This window comes from Empidonax traillii, unplaced genomic scaffold (assembly GCF_003031625.1).
Source record: "Empidonax traillii isolate 1590-97213 ecotype Southwest subspecies unplaced genomic scaffold, ASM303162v1 scaffold374:size1477467, whole genome shotgun sequence".
NCBI lineage: Eukaryota > Metazoa > Chordata > Aves > Passeriformes > Tyrannidae > Empidonax > Empidonax traillii.
In genome coordinates, this window is record NW_020955567.1 from 959,981 (window position 1) to 985,296 (window position 25,316).

The following is a 25,316-nucleotide window of genomic DNA, read 5'->3' on the forward strand; positions in this document are numbered from 1 at the left end:
AAAAACCCACTCTGTAATAAATTATTAAGCAACAGACATGATATCTTGCCTTTAGCTTCTAAAATATTTGTCTGCATGCTGTAAAATGAAGTTAAAATTATTATTTGCCTGGAGTAAGCGTGGGCAGTTACAGTGCGCATTTGTTGTGTGAGCAAGGATGCCAAATGAACAAGTGAGCCATCAAAGACTCGGCATTGCCAATGCTGGCTGTTAGCTGGAATGGCCATACCTCCCTCTTCTCAAAGACCGATACTGTGTACAGCAGGACCGCCTGGTCGTTCACCTCCTAAATCTCTAATGTTTTGCTGTACATCCTGTCTTTTACTTCTTCAGTCTCCCCTGGGCTGGTCTGTCGCAGCCCAAAGAGCAGGTCCTGCCGGGACTGGTTGTGATCATGTGCCCTTTGCCGGGATGTTCATTAGAGCTGATCTGTTGACAGTTGAGCAGATCTACTGACTCCCAACTCTTATGCAGTTACAATAGATCAGTGCTGAGCAGCAGAGAACACATCACTGTTTTCTGTCTCAAATTCCTCTGGGGCATTTGAAACAAATTTCTTCCTCTTACAAAGACAGGCTTATCCTTACTACGTAAGGGATCGCTGTCTGGCTGGTTTCCAAGCAGAGCAGCTGATCTGCAGTGGTGGCCTTGACTGCTGCCTTTGCAATCAGTGATTGTGCGTGCATAGAGCGATCTACAGAGATGTAACAACCTTTCTTTCCAGGTTGGCGTTTTCTTCTCCGCAAGTCAAGCATAGTAACACCTAAGCACGTATGATCTCCCTGCAAAGTTAAATCAGTTTAACCCAAGCTATGTGTGGGTTTTAGCAGGCTAAAATCAAGTAGCCTGGTATTGATTAAACAACCGCAGATCTTACGGGCATTAGAAAGTGGGGAGCAGGTTCTGCTATTGTGTTTCTCACTGGGGTTTATTTTTCACTCCAAGAGCTGTTTGCCTTCTGCAGCATAGAAGAGCAACTTGGAGCTTGCTGGAAGAAGCATCAGTGACATTTGTAATGGGACATCTTTGGCTGCTGCTCTCCCTCTGATGAGTGGACTATGCTGGGCTGGTGTGGAGAAGGAACCAGTGACTCAGCTGATAAGGTTCCCCTGAAGCTTTTCAGTAATGAAATTCTTGGCTAGGAGAAGACTGCAGTACAATGCAGTTATTGTTTTCTTTGGGAGTAAGTCATTTAGAAACTGAAATCACTCTCTTTTCTCTCTCAAATGATTAGTAATCCTGAGCATGTAGAGTGTTGTATCCAGAGAAGTGTAGAGTATTTTTGTCACCAGAAATGAATTCTTAAAATCCAGCTATGTTTGTCAGTCCTTACGATACTTTCTCAAAGACTCTTCAAAACTTTTGGAAAAGCATGCACCTAAGTGTTACAGCCTCACAGATGGAACAAGAAGCCTCACTGTGGGCAAACTTCGCATTTTCACCCATAATGAGTTTGTCAGTGCTGAGGCTTGTCCCATCTCCTGAAGCTCATGAGACTGAGACAGAGCCATATAAGTCCAGGCAGTTAAATAGATGTAGAAAAGTGGAATAGCAAGCACAGTATTTTGTAAAAAAATAGGTGGAAATTATTCACTTTCACTTCCCTGTGTTTCAGCATTATGGCATTAGCTGAAGCTGAAAGCAATATTGTTCTGGCTATCATTCCATTTGCTTTTCTCATTATGTTTTGTTGCTGCCTCTACAGATTATTAATAAACCATAAATTATTCTCCTACTAATTCTTCTAATGGCTATTATTTTCCTTTTCACTTTGATGCATATCTTCTCCTTTAGAAGGGAGTTGTATATGTTAGTTTACCAAATGGAAGAACAAGAGATTGTCTGTGAATATCAAAACAGTGCATTAATCACCATTAAAGCAAAAACCCCAAGTGTCCACAGTTTTTGCACAGCTTTATGTAGGCAGATTTCCTTGCTTAATACAGCATCATCAATTGTCAGCATCCTCTCTCAGCAGTTTTTATTTTGTGGAATTTGTATGGCAATGTCTTCTTTTTATTGGCAAAGTCATGTTTCATTTATTATATGCGTAAGGGGCAACACAAGGGTTTGATTTATACATTCTGTTCTGACTGTGTGTCTACAGGTGTAGTTTGTTCCCTGCCTACCAGCATCTCTGTGTGCCAGCATCAGTTCTGTCATTGACTTCAAAGGAGTAGAAAGCTGTTGGTTCTACCAGGAGACCTTTTTCAGCATATCCATGCCTTTCATTTTCCAGTTTGTGTCTGTGACTGGATGGAGACACTTAGAAGTCGCTGGAGGAGTCCAGTTCTATAATATTCCCCTTCTCTGTTAGGTTGGGAGTGACCTTGTTTTTGTCCTTGAAGCTTGAGTTATGAAGGAGATTATTAAGTTGACTGATGTCCTGCCACTATTGCCCATTTTTTTTCCAGCCTGGCCTTCTGTTAGTTTCCACTTCTTGCCAATGTAAAAATTCATTTTGGGCCATGAGAAGGTAAATTGTCTCAGATTATAAAATTTATATCTGAAGCTAGTTAACTGCTTTGTAAATACTAAGGATGGAGAAGAAATTGTCCTTTGGTGGATTTGCAAAAGACAAGTTGTTTTTGTGCTGTTGCCAGGCATGTTTCACCATGAAACACCCTAAAGGAAGGAGAGCTGTGCAGTGAGCCCAGCCTCTCTTCCTAAGGGATAATGATTGTACAAGATAGTTTTGATTTGGTCTCAACTTCACTCCTCAAAATTGTACTCATTGTCTTCTCTGTTCCTTGATATAGGTAGCCTATTAAAGTAAATGACATCACCCTGGAACATGTGCATTCAGATTACAAGCCACCATCATGCCTGATTGCAGATGTAACTGCAAAAACAGACAAAAATGAATTGTCCGTTCTCTCAGTTGTTGTGTATCTCACCACATACATTATTTTCCTTGCTTTTTAACTGTATGTTGTGTATGATTTTTAGAGAAACTCCATTTTGTTTTTCCTTTCCTGTGTAAAAAGTATTTTCTTGGGGGAATTTTAAAATGAGAAACTTACTACTTTAAAAGACAAATGGTTTGTCAAGCTTTTTCCCAGAAAAGTTCTGACATGCAAGAGACCAGCCCATCTAAGAACTGAGTTTGTTAATGAGTGCCTTTAAAATTAAGCTGCTGAAATTTCACCATCAAAGCTTGAATTTGCAATCTGCAAGTCTTGTGTAGGGCACACTTACTTTGGCACAGCTGCGCTGCTGGGTTTTTACCATATATATATATGTATTTACATATATATCTGCATACATATATACTTGTATGTATACACACACCCACCCCACAAATATACATACTTATTTAACAAAGCAAATATGTACACATATATAAATTTTTCTGAAGAGTTAGCATTTATTGATTTTATATTTCTTTGAAGAAATTTTATTACAAAAAAATAAAAGGAATTGTAACAGTACACATGAAAGCAAACAAAGCAGTGTTCAATCTCAGTCCTTACTTCCTTGATTGGTAATTACTAATGATATCCCTACTGCAAAACTTAGGGTTGTCTTTTATGCATTTATGCCTTCAGAATATCCTTACTGTGCTTTCAGGATATAGGGCAACTATTCATAAATCGCATAATACTTCCAATCAGATCACATTATGGAAAAGAGTGTTGCTAGAAGAAAAAAATATTTGGCTTGAAATCTTATGTATTTACATGAAAGTTGTAACCTGCTGTTATTTGTCATTGAGAAGAAAGATGCAGTGGAAATCTGAAAAGGGTCTACTTTTGTCTTTGTATCTCCTTGCTTATTTTTCTCCCTCTTTTAAATAGTTCCTACATGATGATGAGAAGATGACTTATGTAAAATGTTGCTATGCTGATAAAAATGGTCCATGACATGATGATGCATTTATGATACAGGTACCTGGAGCTGGAAAGCAGCGGTCATCGAAATGAAATCAGGTTGCATTATCGTTCAGGCAGTCATCGCTCCCACACAGAAGTATTCCCATACATTTTGGCAGATGATAAATGGCACAGACTTTCCTTAGCAATCAGTGCCTCTCACTTGATTTTACATGTGGACTGCAATAAGTAAGTAAAGAATGTTGTTTTATAAGAATTTGTCACACTTGGAATATTCCATCTCTTAGTAAATTCAGTGGTAACATCTTGGGGCTATATTTTTCCTTTCCTTTTCAGAATTTATGAAAGAGTTGTGGAGAAGCCTTTCATGGACTTGCCTTTGGGTACAACCTTTTGGCTGGGACAGAGGAATATTGCGCATGGTTATTTTAAGGTACGCATTCCCTGAAAGGAAAGGAGTGAACTTAAATATAACGGTTAAGGGATTGAAGCGTCTTTCATATGATGTGAGGCTGAGACAGGTGGGATTGTTTAGCCTGGAGAAGAGAAGGTTCAGGAGGTATCAGAGAGAATCTTATTAATGTGTATGAATGCCTGAATTTGGGAGCAGTGGAGGGATCCAGACTCTTCTTGGTAGTGTCCGCTGAAAGGCCAGGAAGCAATAGGTAGAAACTGAAACACCTGAAATTCCATCTGAACATAAATATCCAGTTCTACGATGAGGTTGGTCAGAGTAAGGCTACTGTGGAGATATTCAAAAGCCCATTAGAAACACTCCTGGGCAACATGGCTGTGGCTGATCCTGCTTGAGCAGTGGAGTTGGAGTAGATGATCTCAGGAGATGCCTTCCAACCTCAACCAGTTTGTGCTTCCATAATCATAGCACAGTTCTTGGCTCACTTTCAAATTGCTCTTTGACCTTTGCTATTGAAGAGCAGCAAGCTGGCTACTAATTATTTCTTAATGACTAAGCATGCACGTAAATTCTACCTTCAAGCACAGGATCTATTCTTCTGGTGAAACCATCCTTTTCTACATAACATAGTTGAATTTCATGCTAAAATTTCTGTAAGTTCTTGCCAACATGCAACTCTGCAGCTGTGTAGCAGACGTAGTTTCTCAGCATTCTGCAAGCTTTATGGAAGGATACCCATCAAAATCTGTTGTAGTTTAACCCCAACTGGCACCACCTAGTCTCTTACTCACTCCCTACCCTGGAGGTGGGGAAGAGAATCAGAAGCATAAAAGTTAGAAAACTTTTAGTTTGAGATAGAGTGTAATAGGTAAATCAAAGCTACAAACACAAGCAAACTCAAACAAGGGATTCACCACTTCCCAGGGACAGGCAGATGTTCAGCCATCCCCAGGAAAGCAGGGCTCCATCACATCTAACGGTTACTTGGGAAGACAAACACCTATCATTCTGAATGTCCCCTGCTTCCTTCTTCTAGCCCCAGCTTTAAATGCTGCATGTGACACCATATCATCTGGGATATGACCCCTTTTTTGGTCAGGTGGGGTCAGCTGTCCCAACTGCGTCTCTCCCAGCTTCTTTTGCACTTCTAACCTCCTCGAGTGGGTACGAGAAGCAGAAAAGGCCTTGTTGTGTAAGTTCTGCTCAGCAATAGCTAAAAACATCCCTGTGTTATCAACAGTTTCCAGCATGAATCCCAAACACAGGCTCATACAAGCTACTGTGAAGAAAATTACTTACTCCAGCCAAAACCGGCACAAAATCCTTAAGGGTTGACATGAATGTATTTTTCCTGACTCTTGTTTCTTTAATCTTCAAATCTGTTTAAGAGTTATAGTGTAGTAAAAAAATTGCATTATATTTAAAAATGTGTTTCAAAGTAACTGCAACTGTTTCTGAATTACTTTTAAAGGTCATTTTCAAGCTTTTCTGCAGTGTCTAACTAAAAATAACAGTGAATTCAAAACCACCAAACTCTTGCCACATAATTATATCTTGACATTTAATCTCATGTCTTTAAAAATTATTCAGTATATCTGTACATCTATCTATTTTAGTTTCTGTTTATTCTTCTATCACTGAATTGGACCCAGGCAAGAAGCTTTTTATTCATAAGTGTTGTCTTTATCAGGTAGCTTTTCTATGTGGACTTTAATGATTTACATGGTGAATGGGAAACATAATTTTGACAGGTAAAAATAATGTGTCTTTTTTTTTTCCTCTCCACTTACACATAGGGCATAATGCAAGATGTGCAATTACTTGTCATGCCTCAAGGATTTATTTCTCAATGCCCAGACCTTAATCGCAGTAAGTCTATTTATTCTTATATCATAAAATGAAAGGTGTGTTTTGTGCCTTCTTTCTGTCCTATAAGATTTCTTAAACCCTTGATTTTTAAGTTTATTGGTTGCCAACTTTGACATGATTGAACCTATTGTGAATACGTTTGTTTGTCTTTTTATTAAAACACATATTTTATTATTCTAGCATGCCCAACTTGTAATGACTTCCATGGACTTGTGCAGAAAATTATGGAACTGCAAGACATTTTAGCCAAAACATCTGCTAAGGTAATGTTTACTAGGACTCAAGTCATGGGAGAAATGAGGACTATCAGTCCTAAATTGCTGTCTTAGTAGATTTTTCATGCTTATATGGGGATGTGCACATGGGTGTGTGTAAAACATCCCTGCATGGTATGTTTATATCTTTATAAAACCGTGCCTGGTGTCTCTACATACAGATTCCCAGATCAGAGAATTTTCTTGTGTTTTAATATTTTTATGGAACTGTGTATTTTAATAGTAAACGGTACCTAAGTCCCTGAGCAAGAAAAGGGCTCAAAGATATCCAAACTCTACTTAGCTAATAAATCAATAAACCTAGGATGAAATAGGTAACTGTGTTTATAGTGTTTATCGCAGCAAGACTCCAGGACTTTTCTAGACCTGAGATTCCAAAGGCATGTTCATACAAAATATATGCAAGGCAAGGAATTAAGAATCCAAAGCAGGACTTTCTTTTTTCTTTTCTGTAAAATCCAAAACCATTCATGTCTGCCACTGAAAATAGACTAGTCTTCTGATTTTAAAGGTAAGTTCTTTAGATATCAGCAGAAATGCTGATTACCTGGCTGATTCAATACACAAATGTTAAAAACACTTTGGCTGAAGTGCAGAAACAACTGCTAACATGTTGGTTATGAGCTTTACTTGCAATTTGGCCACTCAACTCAGATTTTGGTCTTCTACTGTTAACCTACTGTCTGCAAGGACTTAATGTAGAGCAAGATCAGTTCACACATACAAAGGTGAGAAATAAGGGGGATGTATTCACCTTGACCTACTTGTTTCATGACAGCCCTGATGTGATGATGATGAGAAAGATGAAGTGCATTGTGTCTTACTTCTTAATTTCCATCTCTGAATGACTGATGGTTTAATCATATTTAACAATATCTGTTCTAGTGTCTTTGACTGCATTTCCCTACATATATTCTCTCATCTGCATACTTGATGATAAGGGGGATAGTTTGAGTTGTGTTTTTACTAATGTGAAAACCACTTACAAATTAAAAACTTTTTTTGTGAACTATACAGTTGTCTCAAGCTGAACAGAGGATGAACAAGTTGGATCAGTGCTACTGTGAAAGGACATGCACAATGAAAGGCACGACTTACAGAGAGTTTGAATCCTGGACAGATGGCTGTAAGAACTGCACTTGCATGGTATGGCTACAGTTTGAGTGGAGAGTCAGGAACTCCAGTGTTTCCTCTGATTAGTTTTATTGAAGCAAATAATGAGAACTTCCAGATGTATGCTTGGTAGTAACAACAAAGAGCTTTAATACTTGATCTAAATCTAAGGAATAGTATTAATGTATTTCCCTACGGTTTCAGGAGTGCTAGTATGTGTATGTCCTGTATTTAATGTCCTGCACCATATGCATCACCATATGCAGATGCTATGCAATATACTTAGCTATCATGTTATTCCCATGCACTGAGTTGCAACTGGTTTCTCTGGATAATTAATTCTCTGCTTTCTGTCACTATCAACCAGTCTTTTTCCTAGTGAATTATTTAATAGATCCCTTGTGTCTGGTTGCCTTTGGTTATATCTCAAGCAATAAAGAGTAAAATGTCAGGGTCATATGTAAGCTCTGTTATATTACAAATGAAAAAGATTTGGTGGATGGAAGATTCCCAAAGGTATCACAACTTCAGAAGTGATTGCAAGTATCCCTTCAGGTACCAAACCATGGCATCTGTGTTATTGTCCATTCATGTAAAACTCATTCACTTCCTTTGAACTCATTAAACGCCTAATACAAAGGCCATAAGAAATCAGAGAAAAGGCTGTTGTTGTCTGTATTGCACCTTAGATTGATTTGTTTCCATCTATAATTTGCTAAATGGGTCTCTTTAAGCTTAGTATTTTTTTATCTTTATATTTCTAAAGGGATATTAATTTTATTAATATTATTTTATTAATATTTTATTAATATTATTTTACTTTTGTTATTTTAGGGTATCAGTTCTGGCTGATAAATATTTAAAATTCTTTGAATTTAGTATTAAATGCAGCTATAGTATTATTACCTTTTTAGAAATGTTTTGTCTCATACATAAAATTCAGAAGGCAGAGTATTATTTTGTGCAATTGTTATTTCACAGTAATCTGTCTGCCAGTCAACAAAAAAACTGAATGTTTTGTCTCCAAATAGATTTGCCTCTAAAAAAAAATGGATCGTTATGGTCTCAAAGAATATTTGATTCATGTCTAAAAGATTGTATGTGTGACATTCGAAAGTATAGTTTCTGTTCATTTAGTTATTAAAAGATTTGTGTTAAAATGTCTTTTTCAGTGTTGTTAGAGAATTCACTGCATTTAAAAATAGATTTTTCAAGTTGAGAACATCTCTGTTATTGCTAAATATAACCACCAGTTAAGCACCTTTCATTCTTCTAGAACGGTACGGTGCAGTGCGAGCCTTTGATTTGCCCCCTTGCTGACTGTCCCCTTAATTCTGCCCTGGCCTATGTGGATGGCAAGTGCTGCAAGGAATGTCAATGTAAGTTTTACTGTTGTGCTTTCTTTTAATGAATATTTGCAATCTTACAGAACATGAATCTCTCTGTAAATATGTCAGTGAACGAACTGGTCAGGGAATTAAATATTTGGGTTGAAGAATTGGGGAACTTAGACTTCTCTGAAGTATTCTGGGAAACTGATACCCAGAAGATTTTAAGTTTTCATTTGGGGATATTTTGTTTCATTTTAGTTGCATTTTTTTTTAAGCATAGGTATTTTTAATCAACATTTTAAAGGAAAAAGAAGCTAATTAAAAAGTTTCTGCATTTGTCTTCCATTGTCTATCTCTTGTACTAAACTGCTAAAAATTCAAGAAAAATTGCCTGTTGTTTGTTTTGATCAGTGTCTAACATACCTTTATCGCAAGAAGAGTGTACTTCCAACCTTATATTGTAGTCCTAGAAATGGAGGTTCAGATTTATGATTCTTCTTCTGTAATTAAAGGTAGAGAAAATTCATCTAGACCCAAGAGACTAGCAAAAACTAGAGACCTAGAAATGTTCTTTCACTAAAAGGTCATAAAAGAATTATACAGGAAAATAAATAAAAGTTATTTAATATTGTCGTTTAGGATATATGATTACTGTTTGGTTTTGTAACATTTTGGTTTTGCTGTAAATAGGGCCAGAGAAGGACAATTTTGGTTTAATCACTACTTAGATGGGCTACATGTAATAGTTCAGGTTGATTACATGTATTCTGTATGCCATGGTTAGTTATTATAGACTGTAATAGAATCGACTATCGAAACTTAGCATGAGATGCACACACTTCTTTATTCTGCAAATATTGAGATTCTTCTGTGGGGTTTCATCACTCTTCTACTGCATAAAAAATTTCTTACAGAGTATAGAGAAATACATAACTGGGTAAAATGACATGTTGTAAGATAAAATTCAGGAAGACGTTTTGTACTCCATTGATCTAGCTCCCACAGGAGTTTATTAATATTTAATTGTGTTAGAAGTTACACAAACCATTCCATTTCATGAAATCTAATTAACTTACTCAAGTAGATTAATTCTAATTAAGAGGAAATGAGAATTCAAATACTTTTTTTAACCAGCTACACAGAATTTCTGTGCATATTAGATGACTCAGGGAACTGGTAATTCAGGGATGTGAGATATGTGGCATTCAAGCCTCTATTTGATGCTATTTGAATCTCTGACTGTGTTGGCAGAATTTGAAAACCAAGTCCTCTGAATTATGTTTTCCTAATGTACTGCCTGTGAATTGAGTTGGGATGTTAATGGGGAAGCACTCACATCATATGATGTGTCTTCCAAAGTTGTTTTTATTGGGAGTCTTGACAAGAGTGAAAAAATGTGAATGAGCATATGGACACTGACCTTGTCATACAGCATTGATACTTCTTCAAATTAAGATACAGTTCTGGTACTGCACACTGTGAAGTTTACTTTGATATTTCCTGTTTGATATTCTTAATATTATCAAAAGTGCTGTATCTTTCAGTGTTGTGAGTTTGATGCCAATGCAGAATTCAATTTATAACTAACATGCACACATATTACTCTCTTGACAAACTACTAGAAAAATAATTAGATCAGAAAATATAAGTAAAAATTAATTTTGGAAAATTGTTCCTTATTTCATCTAGGTTATTTAAAGTGACTTTTAAAACAGATCAAACAAGTTTTGAAGTGGCTAAATTCCTGTGACCAAGGGTGGAGAATGAAAATTGGAGTCCCATTGACAAGGTAGTTAAAGAGTGGAAGTTAGAGGTAATGGAGATGTAGGACTCTGATTTATTCTTCAGGCCAGCTTGGTGGAAATGCTGAGTTGTCTCTGAGTTCATATATATGTATCAGCTGTATTCTGTCCTCATGGTGTCTTCAGCTCAGAGTTTGAGCTGATTGAGGTCAGTGTGCTTGGTGAACTTGGCTCTTGCTTTGGGTTGTTTCTGCCAAACTGTTGTGTAAGTAATTTTGGTTTTTTAAACCAGCTACACAGAATTTCCATGCATATTAGATGATTCAGGGCACTGGTAATTCAGGGATGTGAGATGTGTGGCATTCAAGCCTCTATTTGATGCCTCTATTTGTAAGTAGAAGTGCCCAGGCAATGGCAGCTCTTCCAGCCTTGTGGCCATGTCTCACTCTGCCAGAGCTAAGTGCTTCCTTTCTCAATTATTCCTTTCTTCTGCTGGTGTTTGAACAAAGTCATCAAAAATCAAAAAAACAAGGTCTGACCTAATGATAGCTGGCAGAGTTAAGAGTACAGCACTTCAGGCAGAGTTAAGAGTACAGCACTTCAGGCTTTTACAGTGGTCAGCAAGTAGGTTTTCTGGTTTTTTAATGGCATTTATTTAATTATTTAATTAATTATTTATTAACCCCCAAGTGATCAAGGATGAGGTCATTCTGCTTGGCTTTAGGCATCCAGAATTTGGTAATATAATCTGAAGCGACTTCATTTACACTAGTAAGTAAAATAGCACAGACACAGTTCTGTGGCTCTGTGACTGAGTGGCACTTGTGGCTCCAATCTGCATGGCTAAACTCTCTTCCCCTTCCCCCCCAACAGATTATCTGCATCCAGATGGCTGACTGGGAATGGCCTCTGATCAGGGCTGTCTCCACAGCCATACCTGGCACTGCTTGAGAGCATTTTGGCTGGTACAGGGCAAAATTGCGCCATAACATGTGCTAACACTCAGACTGTAAGGCGAGTTACAGGCTGTAACAAAGCATTTTCAAGCCTCCTGTCATTTACTGTTTCATTTGCCTGTTGTGTATAACTTACTGTTTGTGGACATCACCAGTTTGGCTTTCTTGATAGCCAGTGAAAGAGATTGGCACCTCCAGGGGGCACTTGGTGCTGAGAGGGACTGGAAGGGATGGGATGAGTTGCCGTTCAGATGTGGACATCTCCTTCCACAGATTGTATAGGAAGCCCAGGTGATTATATGAGATACTGAAGTTTTAAACAGATAAAGTTGTGAGATTAGTGTTTACATCAGTTACTGCGATGTATATCAGGTGTGTCAGATAGAAATATAAAGTGATGCATTTTAAAGCCTCGTTCTGTCATTAAGCAGTTATGCTAAGAGATTTTACCATCCTGCCGAGTCTTGGGAATCGAACTTCAGCCCAGCACTTACGTTTTGGACAGTAACTACTTTTTTATATCTTGTTTGATGATGTTTTCAACACTTTGGAAATTTCAGTACAACTGACTCTTCTTTATTTTCTTAAATGTTTAGTTCAGGGAAGAACACTTAGTAAGGAATGGTTTAGATTTTTTTATTTTTTAACCAATATTGCTTTGACTTTGGTTCTTCTTGTGAGCCAAAAGGAAAAAAACCCCACAAAACAAACAACAAACTGAACCCTGACCTTTCTCCCCTAACTCCATACTTTGTTTAAGGACATTCAGACAATTTGTACTGTTTTGCCTTGTGTGAAGGTCGATGCTGGTAGCATAAGGAATGGCAATGCATGCAAATTATCACTGTGTTTTCTATTAGCTGTAATGGGCTAAAAGAAGCGCAGCAATTTTCCAGGGCAGATAAATGGGCCAGTGTGTTGGATATATGTTTCAGCTGAAGACAAGCTATGCAATGCAAAAGTCACTCCAGCTGCCAAAGCATGTATCTTAGTTCAGTGGGACCTTCCTGTGGAGAACTCTTTGTAGTCAGAAGGCAGGGACTGCTTTCTTCCCTGTACTCAATACAATTGTAAACCTTTCTGAGAAAGTATGTGTGAAAGATTATTAAATTCTTTTCTCCTCTGCAGAGACAAATGGTGATAGGCACTGATACGAATTGTGAAGAGATTAAGCTCTACTACTGACCCTATAAATATTGCTTTAGACCATAGACTTGGTTTAAGAAGTACAAGGACAGGTTTATTTATTTTAAGTGAATTTTGGAAGAACTGCCAATGTCTTAGTAGCTGAGACAATTGGTGCTTGGTCAGCAAATCTTATTTATAGTAATGTTTTTATTAGTTGGTGTATAAACACTGAGGCATCACTTCCAATAGCTATGTGCTATCTGCACTGTTTTTTTAAATGGAGGTAGTGTTTTATTAAAGACTAGCTGATTTTCATTTTTTTTTAAGGCCAGAAGTGATATTTGTACCAGTATCTGGTGCAGTAATTCCCACCACCAAAGACTGATCTCCAGGGATAAATTGCTGTTTTCTCATCACTGTCTTCCTCCCAGTGACACTGCAGATACTTCTAGACCTAATCCCAAACTATTTAAATCTATCCCAACAGATTCCAGTAGAGGTTAAACTCCGAGTGATTATGTTTAAATCTGCAGGCTGTGATTTTTTCATGCACCTGGTTTTTTTCAGAAACAGGACATTTGATGAGTTTCTGGTACATTTTAGCCAAATTTGCACTCTAACGCAAGTATTTTAAGCAACTGTGTGAAGCACAGGCTTGTACTGGATCAGCTCACAATTCTGTTGCTAGCAGCCGTGGAGAGAGAGTGTGTAAACGGGTTATATAACTTGGGAAGAATTTTTGAACAAAATAATTAAAACATAAATATGGACATTGTAGCTCTTATAACATGTAGGTTTCCTGATGCAGCGACCTGTTGTGCTAACTTACAGAAACTTTTAACTTCATGTTTAAAATTAAAGGGATTTCCCCTCTTGCTCTTCACGACACACTATTTTTCCCCAAAAGCTAGATGCTTTTCTGCAAGCTCCAGCACTTGCAGCCTACTGACACAGTGAGAAGGAGCTGTGAAAACCCATGTGCTTCTCCTTTGTGCAGCAATTGGCCATCAGCAACAGTGCAAAATTTTTATCTAGAAACTTAAGGAATATTGATTAAGCTTAAACTGAAAATCATAATCTATCTGGGTGAACTGAAGCATTGTGGACTTAAACCTATGCTGCTGTTGTGGTTTAACCCCAGCCAGTAACCAAGCACCCTGCAGCCACTCGCTCACTCCCCCATCATTAAGGCCAGAAAGAATTGGAAGGGTAAAAGCCAGGAAACTCATGGGTTGAAAGACAGATTAATATGGAAAGCAAAAGCTTCACACACAAGTAAAGCAAAACAAAGAACGAATTCACTGCTTACCGTTGGCAGGCAGGTGTTCAGCCATTCCCAGGAGAGCAGGGTACCATCACACCAAACAGTTGCTTTGGAAGACAAATGCTGTCTCTCTGAACATCCCCCCGCTCCCTTCTTCTTCCTGCAACTGTATATACTAAGCATGATGGCATACGGTATGAAATATCCCTCTGGTCACTTTGGGTGGCCTCACCTGCAACCTCCCATGCACCTCCAATTTTCTTGCCAGCTTGGCAGATGTGAGAAGCAGAAAAGGCTTTGGCTCTTTGTAAGCTCTGCTGAGCAAGAACAAAAGCATCTCCGTATTATCAACCCTGTGTTCAGCGCAAATCCAAAACACAGCCCTATACTGGTCATTGAGAAAAACATTAGCTCTACCCCAGCCAAAGCCAGCACAGTTTCTCACCAAGTTTCGCCTTCTCACAAAATTGCCACCCTCTTGCCTTCAGTGATGTCCATCAGTAGCAGAGTGGGATGCCAGCCCCTGCCTTGCTTCTCCAGCTCTTGGTGAACTTCTCCTGCATTCAGTGTGGCACAAAGAAGAGGCTGCAGCTCATAGAAATGATGGAATGGCAGGATTAGTGAGCACTGACTGCATAGGTCATCTTATCCTTGCAGTAAATCAGAGGAAGGGAAACCAAAGAGCAGCTCCAGCATGCTGACTGGGAACACCACACAAGTCTGAGGGCTATGGGCAGCCAGCAGGCTCAGGGTGACAAAGCAGGCATTAGTACTGGAGGAAGAAGAGACCATTTTTAGCAGTGAAGCAATGATTAGTATTTTATCATAGCTTTTATAAAAAATGCACACTTTAGAATATAAAGGAGAAGCAACATTCTGGCTAATGCAAAAAATTAGTTGATTATAAAGATTTATATGTGTCTTTTTAAAGAACACAAGTGTAAATAGCAAAAGTGTATAAATTCCATTGTATTGAAGGGGTTTTTTTAATATCTAAAGTCAGATAAATTAGCCTACTTCAGAATAGTACTAAAAAATATCTGGAATATAGCCAGCACTGGATTGTTCCCTAGAGCTGTGTTATTTATTATAACCTCCTGTAGTCAGCATGCAAAACTTCTGAAAGTTATTTAGTATTTAGCAGAATAGTGTCTGTTCAGCCTCTACTTTCTGGATTTTCAGTGCTGAAATTATTCACATCAACCTTATTTCTCAGGCTTTTGCATCACATATAATGATAGTATTATGTTGGAATGACAGATAAAAAGCATTATATACCCACTTGTACTACTGAGATGAATTACATTTTACTCTACTGACCATTTAAACCATTTTATTACTTCAGCAATTCTTTTGACTTCAAAAGAAATTCAGTATTTATATTCATTTAGAAATAGGACACAAATAGTTTTTTCATGTGAAATATTTTTTAAAGGGGAAAAACGTCCTTGAACTCATGTAGGTCAACAAAATCAGTGGAGCTATTTTAGATTTACAAAGCTATAGTAGAAAAACATAATTGATTTATGTGTCACTTGTGAATTCAGCATAGTTCCTACAATCTCAGAGTCTTGCTGAAGGGTTGGATTTGGGAGGGCCCTTTGGAGGTCTCCAGGGCCAACCTTCCTGCTCAAGCATGGCAACCTAGAACAGGCTGCCCAGGACCGTGGCCAGATGACTTTTGAATATCTACACAGATGGAGACTCCACAACCTCCCTGGGCAACCTGTGCCAATTCTTGGTCACCCTCCCAGTGTTTTCTTGTGTCCAGATTTTTATGTGTTTTAATTTGGGCCCATTGCCTCTTGTCCTTAAACTGGGCACCACTGAGAACAGCATGCTCTTCCTTCCCATCCATCAGGAGTTTGCAACATTGGGAAGGTCTCAGAGCCTTCGCTTCTCTGGGATGTGTATCATCTCAGGAATCTCAGATACTCTAAGAATGTTTTGGGGCCTTTGCTGTGCTGGACTCAAGGCTGAAGACACTGGAAGGACTCTCCTTGGCTTTCGTAGTCAGGACCAGTCTCACTCTTGACCCAAGGTGCTCAGTCTCTCATATATTTTTCATTGTAAAGCAATAAAAATTTTCCCACTAATCTTACACCATAGCAATATTTGGGTTATATCTGTTACATAGCCAATGACAGAATTGTCAGTGGATTTTTGCTGCCAAGCTTGTAGTCTCGAGTGGCCTTTGCTCTTTGAAAGCTGGGCAGTATTCCCCATCAGGAGAGAAACACTAGCAATTTTTACTAGCAATTCCTTTGAAATTCTCCTCTGAGCAGGAAACTCACACCCTGTATGTCTGTTGTTTTGTGTAAATTAAAATACAGCTTATGGTGTATTGAAGTACAGCTTACAATAATTCTCAGTAATTCACGGAATAATTTTCAGAATATTTTGTTCCTATGTTTCCTTTCTTCCATCCCTATGTCCTTTGAATTTCGTTGTTTCTTGTTAGCAAAGGAGATCTGGGGGTGTCAGTGCCTGTGCCTGTCTCAGTCTCTTCATGCATCAAAGTGCCGCTCCCTCCTAGGTGAGTGGCTTTTTAGCTTTTCTGGACTCCATGCATTATGGAACTCTGCTAGAAGGCTCTAGATCTGGAAGAAATGTATCAGTACATGAGGACAATTCCAGTTAATGGTAAAATCATCTAATTTTAGTCTTCCTGAGGAATGAATACTAAAATAAAGTATGTTTAAGAAAATCCTTATTCATTAAAATATATTACACTGAATATGTAGCAGTCTGCACTACAGAAGAAACTGGAAAAATAATACTGGTAATTTTTTTGATAGAGAATTAAAAATATTTTTTTACATGAGAATTTTGCTGTAGGCCAAATTTTGCTCTGCTCTCCTTATAACCTATTTTGTCAAGATTGTCTGAGAAAAGAGATAATTTCCATTCCTTTCATTATGTTCTTAATAGGGAGTTCATAAAATGTAAAATACTTGCAGCACATTATTATTTTAGTTTATTTCCAGTGCAAATAAAACATTAACATATGCTTGATATGAATATATTGGCTGTCAGGCAGCTGGGAGGTGACAGATTGGCAATATTCCAGTTTTTCCTAAGTCACTACCCTGACTTTAGCAATACTGATTTCATCAGAATTTACTTAGGTAGCTATGAAACGATAATGAAAGAAATTCTGGTTCTATTTATGATTACAGAAATCATCTAGGATATGTGAGCATTCACATTGCTATGTATTGATTTCAACATGTTTGTTCTCACCAATGATGTGCTCATTTCACTGTACCTGAATCATTGGAACATGGGGTTGGCTTTTGTTCATTTTATTTTTTTGAGGAGTTGGGGTTTTTTTGTCCAATAACCAGGAGCACATTACCAAATCAGCAGCTTCTGGCTGATGTTCTAGGTTTTGCCTGGAGCTTTTATTCTGCAGATCTTGGAAATATCTGTAGTATCGGTAGAAGTCATCTTCAATGTGCATTAGTTCTGAAAAGAAATTTGCCTTCACTGAAAACCACAAAAACTGCAGATTTTGGACAAGGTCACAGAAAAGTAACAACTTGGAAGCAGAGAGTACTAATGGAGCTGGATAGACTAATATATCAAAACCAAACCAACCAGATGAGATTGCTGGCCTGTGCAGTACTCAACATACTCTTATTCAAGATTATTAACAGGATTGCCACATTGACAAGGATTGTCTGGGTGGAACTCTGGGCTGGGGCAGACACTGGTAGGAGATATGGGACTGTAAAAGAAGGCACACATACAGTTTTCTGACAGCGCCTATGTCATGTGAAATGAAAAAATAGGAAGGCTGTGAAGGCTGAAACTCAATAAATAAACTACTGGAAGAAACTCCACCACAAAACTGTCAATAATGTGATCTTATTTCCCAAGGAAGGGATGGTAAAATATGAGTGAAGCTGATTCAACGAGATTAATATAAAATGATGTATGCTGTTATCCTTTATTTTTCTTTTTGTGAAGACAGTGATTTAAACCAGTCTTTTGGACTGCAGAAGTTAACAGCTTGGTTTACTTCTCTTAGCCATTGCTTGCAGATATCTAATGTGTGATGTGTAGACCTCCAGGCTGTTATTGATCACAGTTCCTACATCTGTCAGTTCATAAAATATATTCGGCTTTAAATAATGACCACTTTGTCCCATGTGAGACACAACTTTAAAACTGAAATTTTGGCAGATATGGTGTAACAGACCTTTATCCTGATTTCCTCATCTGTTGCCTTCAAAAACGTCATTACAATCATCTTTTTGGAAAAGTTTCTGCTATTTGCTTTTGTCACTGTACCAAGCACAGGACTCTATCTGTGATATTTCTGTATCACTGTTCTGCCTCTTTGCCAAAATAGAGAATGTTTTTACTGATACTTCTTTTTTTGTCTTTTTGTGGGTTTTTATTTGGTACCAGTTTCCACTAAGAAGAAAGCTCCATCCAACTGTTTGGGAGGGATGTTGACCATCCTAAACCTTTCTGTACAGGGTAGCTGACTAGTATTTTTTCTCTTCCTACTTGTTAAAATTATTTGTGTAATTTTCTGATTGTAAATTAAAATTCTGATTCTCCTCTTTTTGCTTTAAATTATTTTTAAGTATAATTTTGACTGGTTTCCCAGATTTCATTTTATATTTAATTGGTGGCATTTGGTTAAAATTCTTTAACAGTATCTGTCATCTAATTTTTTTTTCCTAGCCCATGAATAAAATTTGAACATATTATTGGATTTTCTTTTTTGCATTGTCATAAGCTATTGTGCTGAAGAACAACAATTTTTTAGCTTGCTAATTTCTTATGAACAGTGTATACTTTTATATATTAGTGTTAGAATGGTATTACAGTAACATCATTTTTGATGTTATAAATTAGGACAGAACACACCTGGTTTCAATTATAAGACTTTTTTTCCCCCCCTCATCCATTACTTTGACAAGACGTGTAAATTCAGGTATTATTTCCTTAACTTGTCTCTTTAGGTTATATTCATAGTCACTGAAGTGCAGTATTTCTCTCTAGGCAAATTTTACAGTCTTGTAAAGAGGGAGTTGGTTTTTTTTAGGTATTTTTATCATGCTGTATCTAGAAACCTTATAGATCCTCAAGGCCTCTAAATGAGAAATCAAAGCTGAGTATTGCATAGAAGAGATAACAATCTTGCATGTGGTTGTTGTGAAGTTTCTCAGACAGGCTTCTTAATAGTAGTAGCATATCAGTTCAGAATGCTTAAATTTTGTCCATGGTGTTCTGTGACTCTGTATGTATTGAATGGGTACTACAGTGTAACCACAAATTTTCATTTAACTAATTTTGCACTATTGTATGGGTGAGTTGCTGTGAAAAAACTTTAGAATAAATCAGATTTTAAAAATGTAAAATTAAAATAGACATATAAATAAATAAAGTTATCACTTCCTTGGGAAATCCCTGGGTCCCTCAGTGCTGGTCACCATTTTTAAACACCACCTCCTCGGACCATAGGAGCAGGCAATTCCAAAATTATGGAATAAGGTTGGCTTTTTTTTTTTTTTTTTTGGAGCTAAGGCAAAAAAAGAAGGTGTATGCCCAGTGGAAGCAAGGTTGAGTGACATGGAAGAAATAAAGAGGTGCTGCTCACCCCTGTACAGAAAAAATTTGTGCAGCCAAAGCTCAATTGTAGTTCAAGCTGGCCAGAAATGTGGGGGACAATAAAAAGAATTTTTAAAACACGTTAATAGCAAAATGTGGTGCAGAAATAACATTGGCCTGTTACATGATGAGGATGGTCACCTCACAAACAGGGCCAGAGACAAGGCAGAGGTGTTTAACGCTTTCTTTGCCTCTCTCTTCAACACTAATGATGGGCTAGGAGGGTGCCAGGGTCCTGAACTGGAGGACCATGACTGTGAGAATGATAAACTCCTGGCTGACCTGCTGCTCTGGCAGAATCCCTGTAAGTCAATGGCACCTGATGAGATTAATCTGAGAATCCTCAAATTGCTGGCTAATGCCATTGCAAGACCTCTCTTGATGATTTTGAAGAGGAATACAGGGACGTCCCAGCAGGCTGGAAATAGGCTAACATTGTCCCAGTTGTCAGGAAGTGCAGTAAGGAGGACCCCAGAAAGTACAGGTCTGTCAATCTCACTTTAGTGACAGATAAAGTTATGAACAAGATTATTCTGGGAGGTATTGAAAACCACTTGAAAAACAATACAGTCATTGGTCACAGCCAGCACGGCTTCATGAGAGGAAAGTCCTGCTTATCAAACCTGATTTCCTTTTATGACAAGGTAACCCACCTAGCTGATCCGAAGGAAGCCAGTCGGTGTTGTCTTTTTGGATTTCAATGAGGCTTTTGATACTGTCTCTTACAGGATCCTTCTGGACAAACTGTGCAGCACAGAGCTGGATAAACACATCATGTGGTGGATGAGCACTTGGCTTGTGGGTCGGATGCAGAGGGTAACAGTGAATGGGGTAACATCAGACTGGTGACCTGTCACTAGTGAGGTTCTGCAGGGCTCCATCCTAGGCCCTATGCTCTTCCACATCTTCATAAATGACTTGTATGATGGACTGGAAGTGATACTGAGTAAGTTTGCCAATGGTGCTAAATTGTGAGGAGCTGCTGACTCAGAGGAGCCCTGCAGAGACCTCAGAGGGCTTGACAAGCACCAACCATATGAAGTTCAAGAAAAACTGTGCTGGGTTCTGCACCTGTAATGGGAGAGCCCTGGATGTACATACACACTGGGGAACAAAATGCTGCAGAGCAGTGCTATGGAAAGGGGCCTGCTGGTCCTGATCAACATCAAGACAAAAATGAGTCAGCAGTGCCCTGGCAGCCAGAAGGGCCAACTGTGCCCTGTGGGACATCAGGCAAAGCATCACCAGCTGGTGGAGGGAGGGGATTGTCCTGCTCTGCTGTGAGCTGGTGCGGCCTCACTTTGAATATTGTGTGCAGTTTTGGGCACCACAATATAAGAAAGATATTAAGCTATTAGAGGGAGTCCAAAGAAGGAATACGAAGTTGGTGAAAGTCCTAGAGGGGAAGCTGTATGAGAAGTGGCTGAGATCATTTGGCTGGTCAGTCTGGAGAAGACTGGGGGGAGATCTCATCACAGTCTACAGTTTCCTCATGGGGGAAAGTGGAGAGACAAGCACTGATCTCTTCTCTGGTTAACGAGGGACAGGACCCATGGGAATGGCATGAAGCTGTGTTGGTGGAGGTTTAGGTTAGATATAAGGAAAAGTTCTTCACCCAACAGGTGACTGGGCATGGGAACAGGTTCCCCAGGAAAGCAGTCACACCACCAAGCCTACCGGCGTTCAGGAAGTGTTTGGGTGGTACTCTCAGGCACATGGTGTGACTTGAGGTTGGTCCTGAGCAGACATAAGGGTTGGACTTAATGATCCTTGTGGGTCCCTTCCAACTCAGCATATTCTATGATTCTGTCATGGCCAAGTGTTGTGGTTGTGAAGGTGGGAATATGAGGACTGCTTGAAATTCTGGAACTCACACAGGCAAATGTTTTGAAACATGCACTCCGCTGCCATGTTCTAACCCTTCGAGTTCACAAAGCATTTGGACAATGCTCTCAGGCACATGGTGTGACTCTTGTGGTTGTCCTGGTACAGGGCCAGGAGATGAACTTCAGTGATCCTTGTGGGTCCCTTCCAACTCAGGATATTCTATGATTTTATTATTTTTATGGTATCAGTTTTGCACCTTTGCTTCTGTTTCCAGTGTGACATCTTAAGCCCCATGAAAACTCAATGGAAGGAATAGGTTGATTCTTACAGTGTGAGCCCACCTTGGCTTCTGCTGTACTCTGAAAATTAGCTTGTGTATACAGTCTTTCACCATCCTGGAAGCTGTTTACCAGTGCTTTTTAAAGCAAGTCCCAATCATTCTTCCTTTTGCTGTCAATTGAATGTAGACAGCAAGAGCCCTGTCCTTTGTTCTTTTCATTAAAATTCCATGTTTTGAAGTCTAAAATTTTCTAAAAATATGTGGACAGATCTCAAGGTTTGTTAAATAAAATCCTAAAGTAGTTTTTTGAAATAAAATGGGGTTTTTTTGAACAAAAGATGTTCTCTCCCTTGGAGAATGATAGCCCTTTCCTTTCTCCCCACAAACTGTGAAGGTCATGCTGCAAAAACAGATGGGATGCTGCCTTTTAGAGTGCAGCTCTTAGGAAACCATGGTTGACTTGGAAATAGGTAGAGGCATTGAGAAAATGCATTTAAAGAAGTGTGTTTGTTATTGCTATTAATTACTTGCATTAAGGTAACTTTACAGCCCTGCTGCTATGAAGATGCATTGAACTAGTTATTGCACACACAAAAAATTGTCCTCTCTTCTGCAGGATTTGACAATTTAGGGTGTCAGAGAAGAGCTAGACACTGAATATAGAGCCAAAGATGTGGGAGGAGTAAGGGGAAGCTAAAATAGTGATTCATTGTTCTGTCAGGCTTTTCTCTCAGGTGTGACTGTGCACTTCTGCCCAAGTGTTCATGAGCTTTGATTTGGGACTGTTGGCACAGTGGGCTATGTCTTGGCTTCTGATTCAGGACTGTGTCTGCAGGAAATGGTTTACTGGTACTTACTCAAGATCTGAGGGAAACATTTTCCTTTTTAATTTTTTTCAAGATATTTTACATCCGTTGTTTTAGCTCTTAGAACAACAGAATTTAGAGGGATGGGGAAGGAGAAGCTAATTTGACTTTCTGATATAGTTCAATATGATCAGGCATAGTTCAATATAATCAGGCATTGGAACAGCCTACCCAGAGAGGTGGTGGATTCACCATCCCTGGAGGTTTTTAAGCAGAGATTGGATGTGGCCCTTAGTGCCATGATATAGTAATTGGAGTTGGATCAGGGGTTGGACTTGATGATCTTGGAGGTCTTTTCCAAAACAATCTATTCTATGATTCTATGATTCTATGATTCTATGATTCTATGATAGTAATGTTATCTTCAAAGAACATTTCTAGCATTATGGTTATTTGTTCCTCATGTTTCTCATGGAAATACCACAGTATTCCTCATGTTTTGAGGCATGGGGAGGCCAGATCACTGGCAATGGGAGCTGGATTCATATTCTTAACCCCAATAAAGTTCTTTCTAACAAGCCAGATTATTCCACAGAAAAGATAGTACTTTTTCTTGCCCAAATGTCTTATCTGTTAAGGTTGATCACCATAAATCCTTTGTTACTATATAAATCTACTGAATATCCATATTATATCTCTGCAGCTAATGAAAACCTTTGCTGATACTATATTGATAACAAACTGAAGAATTTGTCAATGCAAACTGCTATTTTTCTCTTGAGTTTTAAAGAATTTGAGGAAAATAAAAGTCCCTGAGAATAGGTTTCACGGGAATGGGTTTCATATCATTCATTAAGTATTTTGTCTGATTGCTATTGAATCCATTCCAGTCATTTCTGACATTATTAGTAATGAAATGAGTCATATCTAAAGATGTTCCCGTTTCTTTTCTGTGTTATTTAAATTGCAGTTATGCACTGCCCTATGCAGAGTAATTAAAAATTAAATCTTTTTTTTAATTGTACTTTCTGATTCTTGGTTTCTGTATAAAGGTAGTGGAAAAATATATGATTTCTGTACAATGGAAAAGGAAAAAAGTGAGTTTGTTAATGTATCAGTAAGATGCAAGTATTACAGGTTTCCTAGACACTAGCATAAACTGCAGCCCCATATAGAAAAACACACCTGGTAGCACAGGGCGTACATTAGACAAGTTTGTCTAGTGTCTGGAAAGATCCTCCTAAAGACAATAGGTGTTTTAACAGATATATATTTTTTTTTTAATTATCAGTAACTCTAAGGATTTCTGGTTTCCAAATAAAAAGGAATAGTCACATTAACAGTTGCTATGAACTCGGCCTTACTGTTTTGCCATAACTAGTTGAAGCATCAACAGATGCACTTGGGAGAAATTAGCTCTGACAAAGCAGAATCTGTGAACATCTGCTTCAGCTACTTTTAAATTTTTAATTATTTCAAATGCTGAACTGACTGTAGACATGAAGTATTGTATTGTTTGGAAATGCACAATGGATAATAGTAACTTTTATCAGCCTTGAAAAACAGGGGCATGATGTTAGATGTAATAGGTTTCTATTTAAAGTTGTCTTTTGAAAATGTCCAAAACTATCAATAATACCTGATTTTTTAAAGCTAGTTGTTGATTAAATGTTATTTGATAATGAATGTTTAGAGTGAGTATATAACAAATTTGGAAAGCCAATTTGCATGACTGACAAATCAAAATTTCAAAAACTGTTTTTATCTTGCTCTTTGTGTTAGAAACCTTATGCTGAACTAATGCTAAGGACTTAGCTTAAGAATATTAAATGTAGTTCTGAATGCTTTTAATTATGCCAACTCATCCTGTCAGTGTGGCTGAAGTGAGGGAGGAAGATGATGGGTATCAGAAGAGGGATGGAAGTGGGGCAGATTCCTTATGTGGGAACAAAACTGGATGGGAGAAGTACTGGGAGCATGAAACCCTGTCAGTTCCTGTACAGAGCTAGATACTGGTGCTCTGAAAGAACTGAGATCTAATAACAGCAATACATGTGGTTCTCCACTCCTGGGAACTTCTAAACACATTAGACTGACCTGCACAAAGAAGGCCTAGGATTGCTGCAATAACCAAGTTAATGAGGGGCTGCCATTTGTAGGACTAGTGAAAGCACTTAGATTTGAGAGGAAGGTAAATACAGTGAAATGGATGCCAGTTTACAGGATGTTGTGCCTTCACCAGGGAGAGGTGTGCAGCAAAGTCACAGTGCAGAATTTCTAGCTAAAATATCTGTGGAGTTGGTTCTGGGCCAAGGAGAGTCTGATGGAGAGTGGAAGCATATGTAGGGTTGCTGATAGTCACTCATATATGGGTGTAGTCTGTGGGTACATGGCAAGCTATTGGTCAAAAACTTTCATGACTGTTGGAAGTAGCTGAAAAGTTTGGAGCAGAAGGTTTTTGGAACCTTTGTGCCTAGAGAGCATGGAAACATTGCTTCCAAGTTATTTTCACCCTAATAAATGCCAGTTTTACTGTATTGTGGTGAAAAGTGTAGTTTTGTGGTTTGCATAGGTTGTTTCTTAGTACTGTCAAATGAAACTCAAAATCTCTGTAGATACTGCCATTCAGAGGCACTTGCCTTTTACTGAGCATGCTCATATGATCTGTGTCTGCAGAGCCAGAGAAAGCCACCATCTCAGTAGTTATGTGCAAAAATGTGTCTGTTAAAATTATGTATAATTGGTACACTCTCTTTTTTTTGTGGCAAATCCCAATGAATAAAATGTATTATTTCCCCTCTGCCACTCTGTTTGAAGTCTCTGTGGAGCACAGTAACAGTAGCGCAGCT

General features: G+C 38.4%; 1 protein-coding gene across 1 annotated transcript in view; it reads left to right on the forward strand.

Moving 5' to 3' along the window:
- NELL2 (neural EGFL like 2) overlaps window positions 1-25,316 on the forward strand; it is a 144,333-nt gene that overhangs the window by 27,562 nt on the left and 91,455 nt on the right. The window contains exons 4-9 of the mRNA XM_027892909.1: window positions 3,888-4,061; window positions 4,170-4,266; window positions 6,045-6,117; window positions 6,298-6,380; window positions 7,410-7,538; window positions 8,782-8,884. Of these exons, the coding sequence (XP_027748710.1) occupies window positions 3,888-4,061; window positions 4,170-4,266; window positions 6,045-6,117; window positions 6,298-6,380; window positions 7,410-7,538; window positions 8,782-8,884 (659 nt within the window). The remainder of the gene's footprint in view (window positions 1-3,887; window positions 4,062-4,169; window positions 4,267-6,044; window positions 6,118-6,297; window positions 6,381-7,409; window positions 7,539-8,781; window positions 8,885-25,316) is intronic.